Consider the following 20099-nt stretch of genomic DNA (forward strand, 5'->3'; position numbering starts at 1 on the left):
AAGCGGAGAAATAACAGCTTTTGAATTAAGAAAGAATACTAAGCACTTTTAAGCCCTCAGAGGAAGCTCTGCATTTCATAGATATTACTATTTCTCAAAAAAAGTACACGCATACTTTACCATTTGGGTGTAAAAGATCGTAAAGATCTTACAAGAGAGCAGAAGTGAACCTAACCTAATCCAAAAGCGAGCTCAACACTCACCTGAGAAGATCCTTTCTATTAATCAGGGCTTTCATGTATTCTGAAAGTTTCTTCTGCATTAGGGCCAGGCGAAGCCAGGCTCTTCCTCTACCCACAGGTGTCCTACAAGGGCCAGAAACAAAACAGTTACAGACATACTGCAATGGACTTTCACACACAGCTCTAATAATCCCATTCTACCTAAAGTTTCTGCATCTCAAAGATAGAGCTGGCGCTGATGAAAATAGGGAAATACAAGGTATTTAAGTGCAAATAGTTACAGACAAGTTTATTTAAGCAATCACTGCTTCCCTCGTAACTAATTATGTATTTGTTGTTATACTAAAAATATTTCCCTGACTTTACCCCTGCTGGATGCCACTACACAGACAGATATCAGCTGCTTCAACACATCACCTTCTAATTCAAAATCAGTTTTGCATAAAGCAAGTCAGAATAGCATGTGTACACTTCAGTTCAGCACAGATGCCCAAGCACCACTCCTTCAGGTAGGTGTTAAGTTGGGTGAGAATCCACAAAGACAACTGAAAACACAAATTCAGTACCGTTCTCGTCAACTATTTTGCTCATTAACACACTCATAGGATGCAATGGGTTATAGTCACAGTCCTTCCCCCTCTGTTTCTCCTGGCAATCTGAAGCACGCAGCTTTAAAAATACGATAACTGATATGCTGCATCACAGCTCTGGCTCATCTACCCTGGCATGCTGGCCAGGAGCCAGTACCAGATGCTCCAAAGGAAGGTGTAAATCCCCCGCATTGAGCAGTATTCTGATTAGAAGGAAATTTCTTTTCTATCTCCAGCAGTCAGTCAACTGTCTTGTACCAAACAGCACGTGGGGCACTTCATTTTCTAACCTTAGCTGGTATAAGCAGCAACTGCCCATGAAAGTCATCTTCATTACTCCCCATACTTGACCTCACTAATACATGACATGGCATTTCCCAAGGGTTAGTATGAATGCAAGATTTAGAAACTTATTCCAAAACTGTTCTTAACTGCAATTTATTTAATGTTTCAATATTCTTTTACAACAGGAAAAGGTAACAGGAGCTCTAGCACAACACTGTTGGCACTCCACGCTGGTCCCGTAAGCTGTTCCAGGAGGAGTCCTGCACACATCTCCAGTAAAAGCACTTGTCCATACGCACATCACTAAATACTAACCTGAAAGAAACTGTTACTGAATCTATTCATCTCTTCTTTCAGCAAAGAAGATTTAAGCCTTAGTCTCGCTGCTAATACAAAAGCTTCCTTACACATTTTTCTATTCCCCAGGCCGAAAGCCTCTTACAGTTCCTTTTTAGCATGGAATAAGCAAACCTGGGTGTGATGTCTGAAACGACCATGAAATTTTTAAAAGCGATATATGCTTAAAGTGGTTTTTTTCCTCTCCTCTTTAACATCAACTAGTATCTTCTCCAACTTGGTGACTGAGCTTCCCTTTTACACAAACTCTACCAGTTTACCTGAAATCATTTAAAAGAAAAATTACCTCTGTCAGCCCCAAAACTATTTAATCTGTAATCACCTTCCTTCCAATTCCCTTCCTCTTCAGTCTGACTTCAGAAATAAGAGTCAGTAAAGGCTTTTCCCATTCCTGAGACACATCGTCACTCGTTTAGTGCTAGCAATAAACGTGCTATCGCCCATAAGACCCCATGCACTTAACGCAGAAAGAATATATCCTATCCTCCCCTTCTGCAGATCCTTGATCAACAGTAAGAGAGTAGTGATCCATTTTTAACAGCAGAAGGTGGCACAAGTATTCCTGAAGGTTGTGTTTGCCCTTCCTTCCCTTCTTCAGGATCCTTCTTAAATAATAAACGTATGACGTACTTGTGCAGTAAAAGACCGTACTTACTTCAGCCCTGGGAGATCCTTAACACTTGCTGTAATCTCTGCAGCCTCAGGAACAAGTTTTTCTACTAGTTCTAGAGGTCCCCAAAATGACTTATTTTGCCCAAGAAAAGTCTTTTTGGCTAGAAAAGAAAAAGATATAAAATGAGCCTGTGAGGCCTGTGCTGACTAAATGCATTCTCAAACATGGTCAGAAGTAAATGAACAGTAGACAAAAACTGCCAGAAAGATTCTTCTGAGACTGCTGCTGGGCAAGTACAAAAGATGACTTTTTATGCCCGGGCGTGGCAATTACTGGTATCGTTCAAATAAGGCAACAGGAGCTCGAGGCAGATGCCAGAAAATATTCCATACATCCCCAATATGCCAAAACAACAACATTCAGCGATAACCAGCAACTTAGATTCACTGCTAGAGGTCAAAATTTCTACTAGGATGCTGCCACTGTCCCTAAGTTACACTTGAAGTGTGCACAGTAATTTTCTCTTGCTGACCATCACATTACAAGAAAAGGACCACACCACTTTGAACCCGCTCCTTCTCCAGAGCTGCTAGGGGCTTCTCTGTGCATCCTCTCCTCCTTCAGAAAAGCTTTCTAGTGACTCCTACATACTAAAACTAGAAATTAATTTTCTTCTTCCGTAGTTCTTACTGCTACTTCACAGCAGCAGTGAGAAAAACGAGAAGTCTGTTAACTTCAAACTTATGGCCAGCAGCAGGGACACTGGCAAATGGATAAACAAAGAAGCTGAAGAATATGAACACTTCTCCCTTGCACAATGTTACCCTAACCAGCACAGGAATTGCTTCTGTCACACAAAATGCTGAAAGCACAACTACTAAAGAAGCATGCCAGGATGTACGTATGGGTGCTGACAAGGCATTTAATATCCTCTGCTTTTCATCTCAAGCTACTATCACGCAAGGGCAGCACATCAAGAAGGATAGTCTGGTACTTGGCAATTTTAGTTGTGACTCCGTGTTATATAGTTAAGTATATGCTCTGCTTGCTATTTTAAAAAGCAGCTTACAAGATACTAGCTGCACAAAGCAAAAATCCTGAGTTCTGATAGAACTATTGAGAAGGGACCTCCGTGTTGCAGTTCCTCTTCCAGCAAGAGGACCATTGCATCCCTAAAGCATGAGGAAGTGCAGAAAAAAAAAAAAGTCTTGAGTTTGCCAAGGAACTAATTTTATCAGTGATCACTTAGCTATACTTGAGTCATCTGAAAAGATGTTTTAAAAATGGCAAACACCTGCAACAACTGTGAACTTTTCACTTGCAGTGTTATACCCTCAGCAGATTTTTTTTTTGCCCTTCCTGTGGTCTGTCAAGTCCAGTGCGATCACAGCAGCGACCCTGCTCTGCCTCTCTTCAGTCTAGTGTACATTACAAAACTAGATTTTTAAAACAAGATTGCTCCTTCTGGCTGCTACGCTATGACAAACAGCCCAGGAGGACTCCTCTCAAGCAAGGTTACCTTTCAAGCCATGTTTAAGGCAATGTTCCATCACAACGAAGAACTGCTGAAGAGGTGCATAGTCCGAGTCCAGTGTCCTGCCCAGATTAAGCGCCGATTCAATCAACCCCTTGATACTCAGTTTCGCCATGTTCATCAGGTTCATGCGTTCATTAGCCATGAGATAATTAGGATCTATAAAAAAAAAAAGGAAGAAAAATACTGTTGAGTAACAAAAGCTATTTTTCATACAATGAGATATCCTATCTCTGTCTTTTTGTTCCTCAGCTTTGAAGACATTTTTAGGGGCAGTGACAGTTTCACACGAAGCCCTCTCTTCAGGCCTTTTGTTGAGAAAAATCGAAGTTAACTAGCATTTTATGGCCGAAGCCACACTGACATGGGAACAGGCGATATATCACATAAAGGGTGTCTCGATGCTTCAAATAACTACAAAAGCTTTAAATTTTCAAGAAAGAGAAGTTTGAAGACAGCTATTAATGTTGTGCTTTACATCTTGACAACTCCTTACTGAATGTTACAGCTGTCACTTGTTCCAACTCAAATCCCCAGTTACATCCAGCAACTACAAAATGGTAAAAATTCTCTGTTTGTGATTTGTTCTTCCAGCTAAAGATAACCATGAATGCGCTCACACTTGATCCACCAACGTGTCTCTATCCAGCCTTGCATCTCTCCTTCTCAGGTTTTTTTTTTTTTTTAAAAACTTGGATGTAACATGGAGCCAATTCCCACCTATCTCTCTCCATTTTACCAACACTACTGTTTTTTACCACTGAGGGTAAGGAGGTGATCTCCATGGCTCCTCCGACAGCTCGCTCTAAGTCCCAACATGCACAGATCTTCCAAGACTATATTCTTCCTCTACCATATTATAAACATTCAGACCTTTATTACTTGCTAGTTGCTTCTCGTTGCAAGAAACAGATACAGACATCCATTTTCCAACCTACACCCTGCCTGCAGGCCTCCTGCTCCCTGACCGGTACAACGTGCCCATGCCAACACCCATCCTTTCACAGCGTGCCTCCCTTCCCAAACACCATCAATGCATTTCCAACACCTCAAGAAACAACCTCATTTACAACAGTACTGTCCCGTAACTAGCATGAAATTGTCCTATGTCCATAACTAATAGAGCGCGCTTAAGCTTTAAGGCTGGAGATACAAAGTCATAGAAATTCTGGCTACTAAAATGAGGTTGCATCACTTGCAAGTTTTCTGTTTGTATCTGTTCCACCTGCAATCTCACACCCAATTTTTGAGCTCAAGTTCTTCGGCGCAAGCAGTATCATCCCTCTAAGGCACATTTATTCTAGGGCTGCTGTAAACAGCCACGGACCCTTGAACCGATTTGCCACCCTCACGAGTGAATTTATTACACCAGAAACACGCACAGAGGACATCTAAGACTACATATCTAAGCGCAGGGTACACATTTTATCTGCTGTACTGGCAAAGCATGCTTGCATTTAGCAAAGAAGTAAAGCAAATAAATATCGGAGACTGAAAACCTTCAGTTAGAACTAAAGGAGATATATTTCTATTTAAAATGCAGGGGAGCATGTAGCTAAGTTTGATGAAAGAAGCCATAAAAACATCTAGAAATCTAAGCGGTGGAAGAATGGCTGTTCCTGCTGGCTCTGTGGAGTACCACCACCCAGACCCACCCAGCGATGCTCACTGCCATCGGGGTCTTCTCAAGCTCTTTTTGACTGTTCAGAGGCTCCGTCTCTTCAACATACAGACAGCTGAGATAGGTTCCTACATCTCTCCTTAAAACATCTCTCGTGGTGAAGGAGGAGGGAAAGAGGCAACCCTCACCCCCAGTGGATCCAGTCCCTAAGTGAAGTCTTGCAGAAGTTTGGGGTTGTATTCAGCAGGCTTGCCACCGAGTAAACATCAAATTTCTACTAGGCAGGTGGACTCTGGATTGTTAAGGGTTCTCGTCCTCTTGTCAATACAACTGTGAAGAACGATTTCTTGCAATTTGAAATGCAACTGCTTAGCCAAAAGAAGCCAAGGGGTATATTCTTTTGAGACTACTGCAGTCTCCTATAGGACTCGTCCCAAAGATGCAAGTCATCATCCCGCTTCATCACGATGACGACACTGACAAATGCAGTTGCTTGAATACAAACTCCTTGTCATCGCAAATGTACTACCGCTGCCATGAGGCATCTTGTCAGCACCCACCAGCCAAAAAGACAGCAAGGAGCAAAACTTCATAGAACCATAGAATCACGAAAAATCACATCGTTCCCACTTCCAATCTTCAATATCTCCTGCAGGTTGAAAAGCACTGTAGGCCCAGCAGCCTGTAACTAACAGGAGTAATATTTGATTTCAGTAACCTATAGCTGAATCCAAAATGGGCAAGAAGAGCAACTGCTACTGTGCGATTGAGACTCCTTATAGCAGACAGAAGGAGACACTGAAAGGCACCTCAGGGTTGGGAGACGAAAAGCAACTGCTGAGGTGGAGACACAAACATCTTCCATCAAAGAACCTGAGAAATTATGAAAGGGAATCAAAAGAGAGCATTTGTGGAACCTGGGAACACAGGCGGATTTGCTGAATCTGCCTCTGAAGCACACCACGAGCAGGTTCCCACGCCTCCAAGGCTAGCCAGCACCCAGGCTGCTGAGGTCTCGTTATTGCTGCGTAGTTTTGGGTGGCCTGTCTGCCAGAGGACAGGCTGTTTTTATCGGGGATGCTGCTGACGACTCAAAGAAATACTCAGATCTAGCACTGTGGCAACGGTGCTAACGACCCTCGAGCACACATCATTAACGCTGAGGGCTGCGAAAAAATCCACAGTACAGGGAGAGTGATGGGTCAGGGCAAGTGCCACCATTCCAACCTGGTACCGTGGCTGCATGTGTTTAGTCTCTCCAAAAGCAGCTCAGGACAAGGCCTCTCTTATCCCCTTTCTTCCCCAGGACAAAGCAGTACCAGAAGTCTCCTCCTCTAAATTTCACTGGCAGCATCCTGGCAGCTACCGCACTGAGCGGCTCAAGGAGGGTGATACAAGATGCTTTACATCTTGCGTTGTGAGAAGAACAGAGTGGCCTTGTTACGCTGACTAGTGGTGGATAAGAAAACCTGTATGTTGCAAAATGTATAAGATAACAGAGGAAATTGCTTTTGGTCGACCTTGCAATTCCCTGGGAAGATGAGAACCTTAGGCGCTTTTAGATAATTTAGCTTAAAAGCGTCAATATGGCTTGTGTTAAACGAATGAAAATCAAGAAAAGATAGATATTAGAGTTACTAATGAACATTCTTTATGATAAGTTGTTTCAAAACATGTGAAGTGTCCCACTGCACAGAATCACTAGAAGAGGCTGAACTAGCGGACAAGTGAGGAAGACTATTGAAGACCACCAGAGAACCTTGAAGACCACCAAAGACCTTGAGTGCATCTGCGCCAAGGACATTTTCATATATCAATGAGTTCCCGGAATTCGGATGAATATGTTAATTACTTTCAGGAAAAAATCATGAATACGTATATCCATTTTGTATATAATCACAACTGTTGAAAGAATTGGTATGCACAATAGGTGGAGCGATCCCCTGTGCACCCAGCGCTGCAATAAAGAACGCCTGCTTTCTAAAACTCCAAAGTTGAGTCTTAGAGAGCTTCTGAAATACTGACTTACAGTAACAGTTTTGGCAGCCCAGATGGGACCCTGCTCCTGAACCTCAACGGATCCGGGAAGGTGCCTGATGGAGAAGGGGAGCATACAGACAGCACTAAACATTGCCAGCTGGAATTGCCATCAATGGACGGCCACGGGTTTAGCTGCGCTCCAGGCCGCCTCAGCTGCCAGACAAATGCCTTCTTGTTCAGCGAAGTGGCAAACAAGTCCAGTTGTTCCTGTGCCTCCACCCAATCTTCTGCTGTTGAAGGACAAAGTGAGCAAACCCCCCTCCGAGAGTTTTGTTTTACTAAATGTACACTCTTCAAGCACCGATTGTCTTGGCTCACATCTTACAAAAATGCTGAGATTAGGCATTCACAATTTATTTTCATACTTCAGAAAACTTCAAAGTACTCACTTAGGAATGCAATTCTCATAGCAGCATGGGACTGGAGAAAGATTTAATTTAGTGGGTGATTTTTATTGCCTTTGCAGAACTACCACTATTTTAAGCTGATAGATTTGGCGTGTACATTGAGCAGATTACCTGTTTGGGGATCTGCAATCCATTTTATGATTTGCAATGTAGCTAACAGTCAGTCACCATTACTAGGAATGCAGACTCAGGGAAAAATAAGTCAGACAAAATACTACACACGATTGCAAAAACTAATTTTTGTACATGCAATTACAAAACCTTCTGTATATTTTCTTCTGCCTACTTCTGCATAAAACTAATGAACAACACCTCTCACAGCATCCATCACAGTTGCCATTTAAGAGTATACAAACATCGCTATAGCATTTGCTTCTACCGCAGGCAACTACTGTCACAAAATTGTGCTTTCCTTCGGCACCATGATTCAAGATCCACTCAGAACAAGGTTATCTGGTTAAAAACCATCAACCTGCTCCCTCAATCCTCCCGGTAGCACAACTCCATCTACAGTATATCTATGCTTCTGACCGAGACAAATAAACCAGCAGAAATCACTAGTAGGTTTGAATTATCTGAGGCAATTTTTATATGTACCCTCAAAAGAGTATGGTGCTGTGGTAAAAGAAACAAATAGACTTTTTTTTTTTTTTTTTAATTTAAATACATTCTGAAGTTTAGGTTGAACACGATTGTTTGCCTGGCCAGGTTTGGAAGAGAAACTCCTATGCATACGCACCCTTTAGAAAAGCTGAGTGTTTGCCTCCTGAATACATCTAAAAGTTATAAGACCTGACTGAAACCTTGTTAATAAGCACAGCTTCTTTTTCTCCTTCCCTATCAGGGCAATAGCGATATACAGGAAGATAGAGAGACCTCCTCTCCTCTCTAATCAAGATGTTTCCTCGCCAGCCAAGGTCCCGCAGCGGCGTGCCCCAAGCAACAAAGCACTGCCGCAGGACAGAGCATCCTGCGCCCGCGCCCCGAGCGGCTCAGTGATCCGATCGGTAGCAAGGCAGGCATCCAAAGTGACTCTGCTTAGGTGGCAGATCAATTGCTAATGCAAAATTAAAGAAACTGTACGAGACAACTGCATGGAAAATGTTACTTTGGCTACGGTTATTAGCTAGTTTGAATTGTGGTAGAGTCCAGGGACACTGCTCCGAATTAGGGTCCTACTCCATTACGCACTCACAGGAAACCATACACATTTCTTAAGAGCATCGAGAGCTGCTGCCTCACGCAGACCTATACTGAGGTCAAGGGTACGCTTTCTGAGGCAAGGCGCACGGTTTTCCACGAGTCGGAGAGGTCTGTGACTTCTGTGTGTCAACTAGGGTTAATACTACCCTAATTAAAAAAAACAAACACAAGCAAACAAGAATAACAGAGGGGCACATGAAACATGTTCAAGACAAGTAGATTCTTTCAACGCTTAAGAGCCAATGAACATCTGAGCTCATGAAAGCACTAAGGAAAAAAGAAAAAGCAGGCCTATGCTTTCATTTAAGACTAAAATGTGCAGTCACAGTCTAAAGAACTGAAAAATGTTTTCATGACATTAACTAATTAAAGGTTTCTGCTTCGTTAGTCTGTTGTGAACGATGGTGCTCTGCATACGCAGCTCATCTAAGATTCTCATCTTGCAAACCAATTAACTATTATATAGTATGAAACTGGATAAAATCCCGAAGATGTATTCCAAAAATTAAATCCTAAGTAATTTATACCATTGTTATATGCTCTGCAACATATAGACCTTTAAAACTGAGTCTAAAAGAGCAGGGTAAGCAAGCAAAGACAACTTTTACACAGTAAGACTATCCAGCTGGCTTTAAGACAACCCAGACACTTTCTGCTTTGACAAGTCTGACCCTGATGTGCAATTGTGATTCTCAGTTTGAGTCAGTACCTTCTCCAACTTTCTCTTTCTGCCTCTAACTGCAAAAACTCTACCTGTGTTTTACTATATATGCCATGTCATAAACCTTAAAAGGTTAAATCTTGGCCCTTAAGCTTTGCCTTTCCATGTGGTTTGGATTTCAATGGAAGTAATCTTAAATTCTCAAGACACTTTGCTATTTAATATTGTAGCTTCTACAAAATAGATGCGTTTTCTAACCAGCAACATCGCACATGGGATTTAAGTGGTCATGACTGAACTGGACTTGCATCGCACTAGAATGACGGGGTTAAATAATCAGCTCATCCGACTGTCTCCTTAAAACACTCCCAGGTTTCTAAAGAGGTAAAACTGTGCCATAATCATTGACACGCTAACAGCATGAAAAGCAAAAGGTTCCCGAAAAGCTTCCATGAAGGCATTTTCAAAAGCATCCAAGAATCTCAAGAATCCTGTAATTTGTTTAAAAGGTAAAATATGTACCTAGGAACCTAAAAGTCAAGGAAAAAGTCAACGCAATACTGGATCTCAAAGGGTTAAGCTGCAACTGTGACCTAAGTACTTATCACGTGGTGACAATAAATTTTATCATTCCTCATACCGAATTTTGCTTAAAGAATTAAGAAGAAACTACAATAAAGCTAGAACTTTGATCAAATGCAGGGAGTCATGAAACACTGTAGACATCAACAAATCTGCTCAAAGCAATGCCAATTAATTAGTACTTCAGCAAGGCTCCCCATGTACTGAATCCATCTTATATCAAGAATACAAACTTAAGGCAATCTGAAATTTAGAAAGGCTGCTTCTGTGTATGGAACAGAAATGGCATCTTGCAAACAGTTCATAATGTATTCAGATTAACTGAGATACGTTAATTGTGAAACGCTTGCCTTCAAAACAAACCAGCCAGCTGTCCACAGTGCACTGAGTTTCAGTTAAGCAAATTCACATTAGGAAGGACATTAGTTCCAGCTGCTCAGACTATGAAATCATGAACACATATATAATTTCAAATAAATGTGGAAAGCAAATCCCTAGTTATATTAAGGACTTTCATAATTTAAACTGGAGTTCAACATCATCATGTATTTTTTAAGCTGCTTCTATTTCCTGACATTCCCTTACATTGAAATGCCTCATCTGCCTTCCAGCAAGGCAAGCCCCTGACTACCACCTCAAAGATGAGGTGATGCACATTTTGCATATCATGCAAACGCTCTCTTAAAGGTAAGAAGTGATGAAAATAAGTGACATGGCTATTCACAAGTGAAAAGCAGAAGCACGTCTGTTTCTACAAAAATCTGTCTTATTCCACTAGTTTTTTGCTTCTATATTCAAAATTCAACCTGTCTACTCTGAGGGACTGGGGATAAACTGGAAAGCAGCTGGACTAAAGCCACCTTACAAAAATGAAATTGGATTTCCTAAGAGTAGAAACATTTTCACAGAGAGCTTAAAAGGTTGCTTCATTTGTTCTTGGTATTATGTCTTTAATGTTGACTTTTCAGGGGGAAAGCACACTCCATGTCAAACATCCATCCGTCTCTGATCCATCGCTGAGAGCAGTTTCCTGCACACACCAGGCATGTAAGAGTTTAAAAAAAAAAAAACAGAACGGGGTGGTGGTCACGGGAAACAATGATACAAGTGCAAACAGACAAGACACACATTTCAAATGTATCCCACCCCAACAAAATAAATGCAAAAAATCTGTTCAATGTTTTAGGGGGGAAAAAAGCAAGTCCCAAACCCTTTTTTTCCTTAAAGACCACCTTGGATATGCCCTCGGCCAGAGCTGCTAGGGAAGCAGAATTAGCTGTTGTGCCAGGAGAGAGCACATCTCCCGCGGCTGACGAGAAGGCTGCTGTGTTTACGAGGCCACCAGGCAGAAGCCCAGGCACGTAACCAAGCACAACAGTTAAGAAAGGCACCATCCACCGAGGATGACCAGTAAGAAATCAGTGTAGTTAATGCATCAAAACTGATTTTTGTGCACGACACACCCTCTTTAAAAAGATATATAGCATCTGAGTTTCCAAATATAAATAAAAAAACATTTCGCTATGTCATGGTTGATTTTGCTTTTTTCTTCTCCCAGAAACCTTCTTAAAACTATTTGCACTGGAAGGTTTTTCCTAAGTGAGTCCCAAACCTAGCTGCATTACTTTGCCATCCTTAACTATTAGTTATTATTCTATTAATAATTGCAACTACATATTTTAAGACAGATGTATCCTTCACGGTGTTGCTCATGCTTTACCCTCTATTTATAACCCTGAGTCCATAACATAAACCCGCTTCACTTCACCAAGTTTCACGTTTAAATTGCTTATCTGTGCTACAAAGAAACAAATGCAGCTTTTGGTTAACATGCTATCGGTGAGAATTAGACCAAAAGTGAATAAAACACTGGTAAGAATACAGCCACCATGGGATCTGCAATCTGCAATACCTTCAAAAACATTCGATGCACAAATTGGCAAAAAGAGATTTAATGCACCTGCTGACCTTACTCCTTTGGGATTATCAGTACGAGAATAACAGGACTTGGGTTCCTAAATCTTCTAGATATGAAGAACCCCAGCTTTAGCTTCTAATTTGACATTGCCATTTTAAAAGAATTTGCCCTGTATGGATAAATACCCCTAACCATCCTTCCCCACTGACATCTAAATTCTTCCTAATGATGAGCACTTAAAACTTCTCAGCCACAAAAGGTAAATTCCCTTTTTCCCTTGCTTCCAAAAAGTATAGTAGCCTTTTGTGTTGCAAACACTTTCATCCCAAGCATGAACAGTTGTAGTCATCAAATTAAAAATTTACTTGAGTGCCTGCTGAATTGCGGATTCAACTATTTCATGCTTGCACCATTTTTAAGAATCAAGTAAGAAGCACTACAAAAAAAAGTTTCTTATCCATTACTTCACAAGTTTTAATCAAAACTTGCAATACAAGTTTTAAAGTCACTTTTGCAAAGTCTCAAACTGATACATAGAAATACTTCAGAAAATCTGAAGCTTCAGGGTGATTTCTGGGTTTTTTTGGTTTGGTTTTTTTTTCATTTAGCTTCCATATATAGCTGCAACCTTTTAAGTTGTGTTTATATCAGGAGAGTAATTGCCACAGAAAGCATTTAACTTAAGTAAACTAGCCCCTTGTCGATTCGCTTTTTCTATCTCCACCTGAAGTCAAACTACCCCAAAATTGTTGAAACACTTTTTTGAACAACATTGTATGCACATATTTTCAAAAGAGAGATCAGTAACAATTTAGAAACTCGAACTGATCACATGGAACCTATGAAGGGGCTGATAAAATTTAGAAGAAAAGCCTTCACAATACCCATTTTAAATGTAAATTGATACAGTTGCAAGAGCAATACATACACTGGAGTGATCAAAGGCATTTTCTTTAACACACTAACAGCAGAAAGCAAACATGCGCACAGAGTGCAACTAGTACAGCGTGTTCTGGCTGCGAACCTGGTTCAACTAGACAAGCACGTTCAGAAAGCCACAGCTCTTGGCACTGGAAAGGAAAACTGTATTTTGCACTCAGGCTCAAAATAATAAGGCAAAAGCCAATCATTAGTGGAAATAATAGCTGAAAGATGTTGGTGTGGCACGCACCTTCAGTATCATCACGCAATTGCTCCACCACATCTGTCAAATCCTCCCAAGAGTCTTTGCAAACAGCAAAAAGAAAGGAAAAGAAAGAAAATGTCATGCAAGCCATGATCTAAAGGAAAGATTTAAAATCAAGGTATAAGGAAAGGATAACTGAAAGGGAGATTTGCATAATACAAGACTTAATTCATAGCGGCAAGAGATTTGCAAGTCAAAAGGGTTTATTAGTCTGCACAAAGCAATACAGCAAAGCGTTTTTTTTCCTGGAGAGTCAAATTAAGGTAGGCTTCAGTAAAGCTTTAGAAGCTTTGTTTCCTTCTGCATTAAGACAAGCAACACGTTTGTAAAGCACATCCTAAAAAGAAAAGCATTGTTTTGTTTGTAAGATCAAAGCACTAAACTTCTGGTATTTATGCAACGTCAGCATTTGCTTCAATTTCCTCCTACCCAGCCCCAAAAAGAACCCCCCCAACAGGGAAATACAGCCACACATGAAAAGCAAGCACGTTTCAGGACAAGGACATACTGAAGACATTTTAAATAAGGTTAAACAGAGCTTTAACTCTGTTACGACCATACTCCAAACGAAAAGAGTCTTGCAGAGGTGATCCAGCTGAGCTTGGACACAGGTCACAGGTTTTATGTTGTCATTCTGATGATGATTCACTAAGGCCTCGATGAGGAAAACACCTCTATCTCCTTGCCAGGAGCCCACAGATGGCTGACAGGCACGGGGAGGAGGTCTGCATTCTGGGAGAGGAGCAGGCAGGACAAGGAAAACTTGTTTCAGCACACCCACTAATTCCCTGGTTCCAAACCCAGAAAAGAAAGCCAGACGAAGCCCTGGAGGGTCTGAACCCTGTGGGATTTTCAGCTCCCTACTTACATGCCTGCTCTCCCCAGGACTAACTTGCAATCGGTGGAACGTCCGACACACAAGAAAGGCTCTGCTCTGCAACGCTTCACGGGCCAACCGCACCAAAGTCCTGAGCAAAGTACACACACGCTACCGGGACCTCCTCCCTCCCACGGAAAAGCTATGGCCAGCCTCCTCCTGCTGTAGGAGCCAGCGCTGGCTAGCAAACAGCATATCCAGTCACTGCGTTTGAAGACACACGCACACAAAAAAAAAAGCATTAAGTACCAGTACAACTAACAATTCAACTGATCCCCAAAAGCTTCCTATGCTGCAATACCGCTGACCAACTGTCTTCTCATCCTTTGAAACCGTTTTATTCACATGGCTGATTTTTAGTGATCAGTTTTCTTCATAAACCAGAAGCTCCCTTCTTCCCCTATGGCTAAGCATTACTGCAATATTGAGAACAGCAGAAAAACCACCATTCCTTGGGTCCTGCCCGCGTACCCAGGTTGAAGTGATCAACTGCTTCCCATTCAGCACGGATTTCTCCTCTCCTTGTCAGGGGTGAAGAGGGAGGGAGGGACAACAAGCACAATCAGGTTCACCTACCTCTGCTTGCTAGGAGCAACGGGGAGTTTTGCTTGAGAAATTCCCTGCTACTGCAAGAACAAAGCCTTGGTGATGCTCCCCCCGCCACCAGCGTCCCCCACATGCAACGCTTCAGGCTTCTGGTCTTTTACTAGAGGTGTCACAGCTTTCTGTAGGTTCAGGAGACTTTTTGTAGCTCGCAGTGCAGTGACGGACCGACATGTCTCTGATGCTTTCCTGGACCCTATTGCACTCTTACCCTGGAGTGCTACGAATTGGACTCTGACTCATGGGTCACCTTCACCCCTTTCCTTTTTTTTTTTTTTTTTAGGACTTAAAATGCAGACGTTAGTATGATTAAGATATTCAGTATTTGTAGAAAATGCTTTATGTAACAACGCTACATAAACAAGCTAAGACAGCTAGTATTTTCTAGCTGTATTTCTAGCATTTCTGAGAACGAATGAGAACCTAGCTGCACACGCAATGATTTAACAGCAGTTTTCATCACCTGCAAAGATCAGAACCAGATTCTGATCAACCCAGCATCCTTATCTGCACACTGAGATTGAAGCCAGACATTATCACTGAATAGTCTGTTATCTAATGCCAAGGGTTTGGGTTTTTTCCTTAATATAAACAGTGAACAACATCTCATAACCAAAAAAAGACTTACAATTTGATTGGCAACAGGGACAGAGAAAATTGCCAGGCTTCCCTTGATCTTTCACGTGACATCTCTCACTGATGTTGTCACTTCAAACTCCTCCCTACACGTACCACATAGACTCCAATGATTTAGGAGCTCTCTACCCCTCTAAGCCTCTTTCTTTGCTCAGCTCCAGATCCAAAAAACAACCAAGACCTCCAGCCTACTATGACAGCTGTTAACAGCAGGTAGTGAGACTTATACACAGAACAGGTTTTGCTTTCTTACCACTTTGACTTTTTATTTTTTTTTTAAATCAACTTAGGAAATCACTTCACACTTCACTGTATTAGGTCAGCACAGTGCAAGCAGTCCGGTACCCCACCTCACATAGCATCTGGGCTATGTTTCACAGAAAGGTGCGAGAAACCTCACACAACTGTGCAGGCTCTATCTGGACAATTGCTACCCGCTTGACCGTAAAGCATTAAGCCGTTTTTTTTTTTTTTAACCCTTAGCAAACGATTCACGTAAAGCTTACAAACAAATGCCCCGTGGAGTCACAAGTATTTTCCTCTATTATATCCCTACAGGCAATAATCCTATCCTCTTCCTAGCAAGAAATGCCTGCAGGAATTGCATGAATTTATATTGGCACAAAGGTACCACGGGATTTGTACAAGTTTAGAGGCAAAAGCACACATTTAATTAGCACTTTCTTTCATATTTCCGTTTGCTTTTTCATGCATCTAACTGCGGTTTGCATACATTTCATTTCTTGTTTTTCATTTTAGAGTTTTCCCCACATGTCTGGAATTTCCACCAAACAACAGTGGGGGAAAAAACCTTAAGACACACACATCAAACAAAAAAAATAAATCACAAAAACCTGCAATTTGATAGTTTCCATGCACCTTATCATCGTACACCTAAGACAAACTCAAAAATGGAAAAATATTATGGAAAAATATTAAAGCCTGTAACACATGCATACCAAGTGTAGGAAACACGATGACCAAGACTTTTAAGTCTTCATAAAACGATTACCTCGTTCCAACTGGATTCCCAGGAAGATTAGTATTATGGAATTGATTATCCCACTGGAATAAATACAAAAGCAGGTTCTTTACAAATGAACTGGAATACTTATTATCACTAACATATTAGTCATGAAAATCCCATCCGTTATTTTAACAATAAAGTTTTTGAAAGTTACTCTCTTCTCCGCTTCACTGACACAGCAACAGTGTTCTCAACCGGTTTGCCTACAAGAAACAGTCCGGCAGCAGCATGGGATTCAGTTTGGGCTGATTTACCCAGTTTAGCACTGGGGCAAGAAACCTCTGACAGCTTCAGCAAAGGGACTTAGCTGCTGGGGAGCAGTGCACGTTTAGGCACTCTTACTACCAGCCACAAAGTCTATCAAATCCAATGGCAAATAAGGTTTACCAACGGATTTTACCCTTTGCTAACAATTTAAAAAAGAAAATTAAAATACAAAACCATCTTAATGAGTAGGAATACTAATCTATATATATGAAGAAGCAGCTTCTCTGTTACAATTTTGCTCCTAGTAAAAATGCTTAAAAAGACGTGGCAATTAATGAACAGTGAATGATTACATACAGTAAGAAAACAAACAAAAACTTTCCCTCCTAACTTTATCTTCCTGAATTTGCTCGTATCTTAATTTTTGGCTTAGTATTTCTCACAGACAGAGGCAATACCTAACAGTTACATTGAAATTTGTAACAACTTCTGCAGGAGTAAGGGATATTGCCAGTGGATACACTTTCCCATGCAAATTAAAGCTTTTAAAAATAAACCCTGGGAGAACATAACAGCATAAAAATTATTTCATGCTGCTATTAAACAGAAAGAGTGCTTCATTACTTATTTTTTTTTTTTAAGATTGAATTTATTAGCCTAAAATAAGGTTGGGAGTAGAAACCTTTATGAATATTCCAAACTACCACCACACTTCTCCAACTCCCCTGCAGCTGTGTGCTGCAATAACAATGCTCCTACACCTCCTGGCAGCCCCCAACACAGTTGTGAAAAGGCTAAAGTCCAAAGGCAACACTGCTAAGCAGTGAGCTGCCACACTGCTATACAGTGCTGAGAAAACATTCTACACGAAAAAGCTGAGTATATGAAGATTGTAGCTTCTCACGCTGTGGGCAGGACGGGGATAAAAACAGCATCCAATTCACATTACGGGGTTTTTGAATAGGTGTCTCATGAACAGAAACCACCAAAGGTTCCCAAATATACAGCAGAAGTATCCCTGGGATATTTTAAATAAACCTGAACAAGCACCAAATGTGTGCCCTTTACGAGAAGTTCCCATAGTCCGGAGCTGCACGAAACCCTACGTATTCCCCTTCAAATGCCGATACAGAATGCATTCATAGAGAAATAATCTGCAATGAACATTATCACTTCAAACACAGCATCTTAGCCTATTCTGGGCTACCACCTACAAGTAGACTCCCACGATTTGCAGAAAGCCTAGCAGCAGAACTGCAAGTTCCCCAACACACACAGCTTCCTAGGCCATCAGTTTTCTGTCCGCATCCTCTTTACTTTTATTAGTAAAATACCTTGTGAGTGCAACTAGGAGGACGGAATGCTCCAAACTTCTTATATAGCTATAGCATTTTGTCATGTGTAAAGACAGATGCTCAGAACAAAGCAATGAGTCCACACATCCTTTTTATAGTTTACAAGCACGGTATGAGAATCAAGTTCCTCCAAAGACAGACTAAATAGGTCAGGAACTTTATTTTTTTTAAAGTCCAGAAGTTCTTAACAAATGCATAAGGAGAAGCTGAGATGTCATTAAAATAACGAAACAAAAAAAAAAAAAACCAGAACCAATTTTGGGAAGTGAAAACTGAGACTGACACAGAAAGTACGCGGCCACGGTGAAATGTCAGTTATTTTGCTTCGGCTGCTGTGAAAGGCTTGGCACAAATCTGTTCGGTTTTGTACAGATGCTTACAGAAAACATTAACTCTGTTGAAGAGTTATAAACAAACAAAACCGCAACAAGACCAGGGTCCCCACGTTCTGTTTACTGATAATGAAAAGGGTTACTTTTTAAGCTTGCCCACAACAGCAGTCAAGATAAATACTAAACACATCAGCAGCTGAACCCCAATACCAGGCAAGACAACTAAACTGCATTCAGTCAACGCACTTGTGTTAAATCCCCTCTGCTCCTGCCTGGTAATTTGCCAAGATTGGAAAAAAGTTCTGAGGAAAGAAGAAAAAAACAACTACCCATACATTTAAAATAAGACCTACAAAAGTGCTGACAAGTTAGTTCGGACTGAACAATAAATGCTGGAATCAGGATGATGATCAAGTGAATCGAAGCAAACCAAACCAAACCACAACCAAAAATGCCAAGCAAAAAGGGTGGCTTTCTCCCAGCCTGCCTTTTTTACCCAACATCTTTCTTTTATCTAAGCCCTGATATTCAAAGCACTCCAGGAACTTCCTTTTTCCTCCAGAACGGGAAGAAAAGACCACTCCACCGTGCCTCGTTACCACGCCTCAGAGTACCAGGAGTTATGGCAGCACTTCTCACGTGCACTCAAAGGCACTTTGAAATTTAACCATAAGTGAAATTCTACAGCGACCATCAGTATAACCGTAACTGACAGCTCCCCTGTCAGTTATGCGTCATTATGCCCTAGAGAGAAAAAGTATTGCCTGTGTTCTAGAGAGGGATGCTAATGGAAGAAATGCTGACACGTGCTCTTTAGAAGGCTAATTATAGGATTATTTGTCTGATTTGAACTTTTAGTCTGCTGCTCCAACCACTTGCTGGTCTTTTTTGGGCCAAAGCATCCTACAACAGCAGTGAAAGTGAAAAGAGCTTACTGAGAAATACTGAATATGCATGATGAATTGCATTCACATAATTTTTTTTCTTCCATTAAAGCTAGCACACTCTCCTTCATTGTATGGACAAATATTACTTTTATCATTAAATGGAAACCTATAGTCACATTATTATATTTATTTAAATTGCATTATCTCACAGTTGTTGTCTTAGGAATGATAAATAATACACTTAATAAGAAATAATTGAAGTGGTCAAGAAAGAAAATTAAGTAGATGCTGTTAATATCATTTGCAAATCAGGTGGATCATGAAGCGTTGACAAAGAAAAGGGACCAGCAAAGAGAGTTTCAGCATCATGCTCAAACACCTTGCAATCCAAAAATCGAGGAAGCGACCAGACAGCCTGCAGCCTACAACACCAGGAACAATCTGTGCAGAACTTTCAAAGTAGCTTAAGAAAAAACATTTTTAAAACCCCACTACATAAAAATCCCATCTCTAAATGTATATGTACAGAGAGAGAGCCTTCCATAAAGAATTAAAAATCAGTCCATTCATTTCACCCTGCAACTTCTGTCTGGGAAAGCTGTTTTCAAAACAGGAAGGCTGGCGTAATGGATACTAAGAACGCTCAGCACACCCATTCTCCCATTCAAGTCCTGCTGAACCAACGCATGCCCACCCGCCAGTCCCAGCTATACTTTCAGAGCAGGAGAACAAAAAGGAGAACACCGAGTGCTTCGGTGCTGCTGCTGCTGCCGCCTTGGGGAGCCTCCGCTCTCCTCTCTCACCTACAGCTGTACTTCGCTGACACCACTGACCTTGCTTCCTGCAGCGAACAGTTAGTTTTATCTATTTCCTCTGACCACACCACGCACATCGACTCAATCCCCACGCTGCTATCCCACACCTACCTCCTTTGTTCTCTCAGTTAATGCATCTTTATCCAGCATCCAACTGCCCAGAACTGCTTTGCCTCAAATC

The 20099-nt window shown here is 41.3% G+C and overlaps 1 protein-coding gene across 11 annotated transcripts in view; it reads right to left on the reverse strand.

Annotated features, from left to right (window-relative positions):
* Nucleotides 1-20099, reverse strand: part of RUFY3 (RUN and FYVE domain containing 3) — a 58524-nt gene that overhangs the window by 22876 nt on the left and 15549 nt on the right. For 7 of the 11 annotated variants that reach the window (XM_052812259.1, XM_052812307.1, XM_052812298.1 and 4 more), the window contains 4 exons: nt 13165-13218; nt 3547-3720; nt 2070-2187; nt 204-305 (listed from right to left, as the gene is read on the reverse strand). In XM_052812259.1, coding sequence (XP_052668219.1) covers nt 204-305; nt 2070-2187; nt 3547-3720; nt 13165-13218 — 448 coding nt within the window. Of the gene's footprint in view, nt 1-203; nt 306-2069; nt 2188-3546; nt 3721-13164; nt 13219-14047; nt 14095-20099 lie in introns of those variants that run through there. The other 4 variants (XM_052812269.1, XM_052812318.1, XM_052812350.1 and 1 more) reach the window with 2 other exon arrangements.

This window comes from Harpia harpyja, chromosome 2 (genome assembly GCF_026419915.1).
Source record: "Harpia harpyja isolate bHarHar1 chromosome 2, bHarHar1 primary haplotype, whole genome shotgun sequence".
NCBI lineage: Eukaryota > Metazoa > Chordata > Aves > Accipitriformes > Accipitridae > Harpia > Harpia harpyja.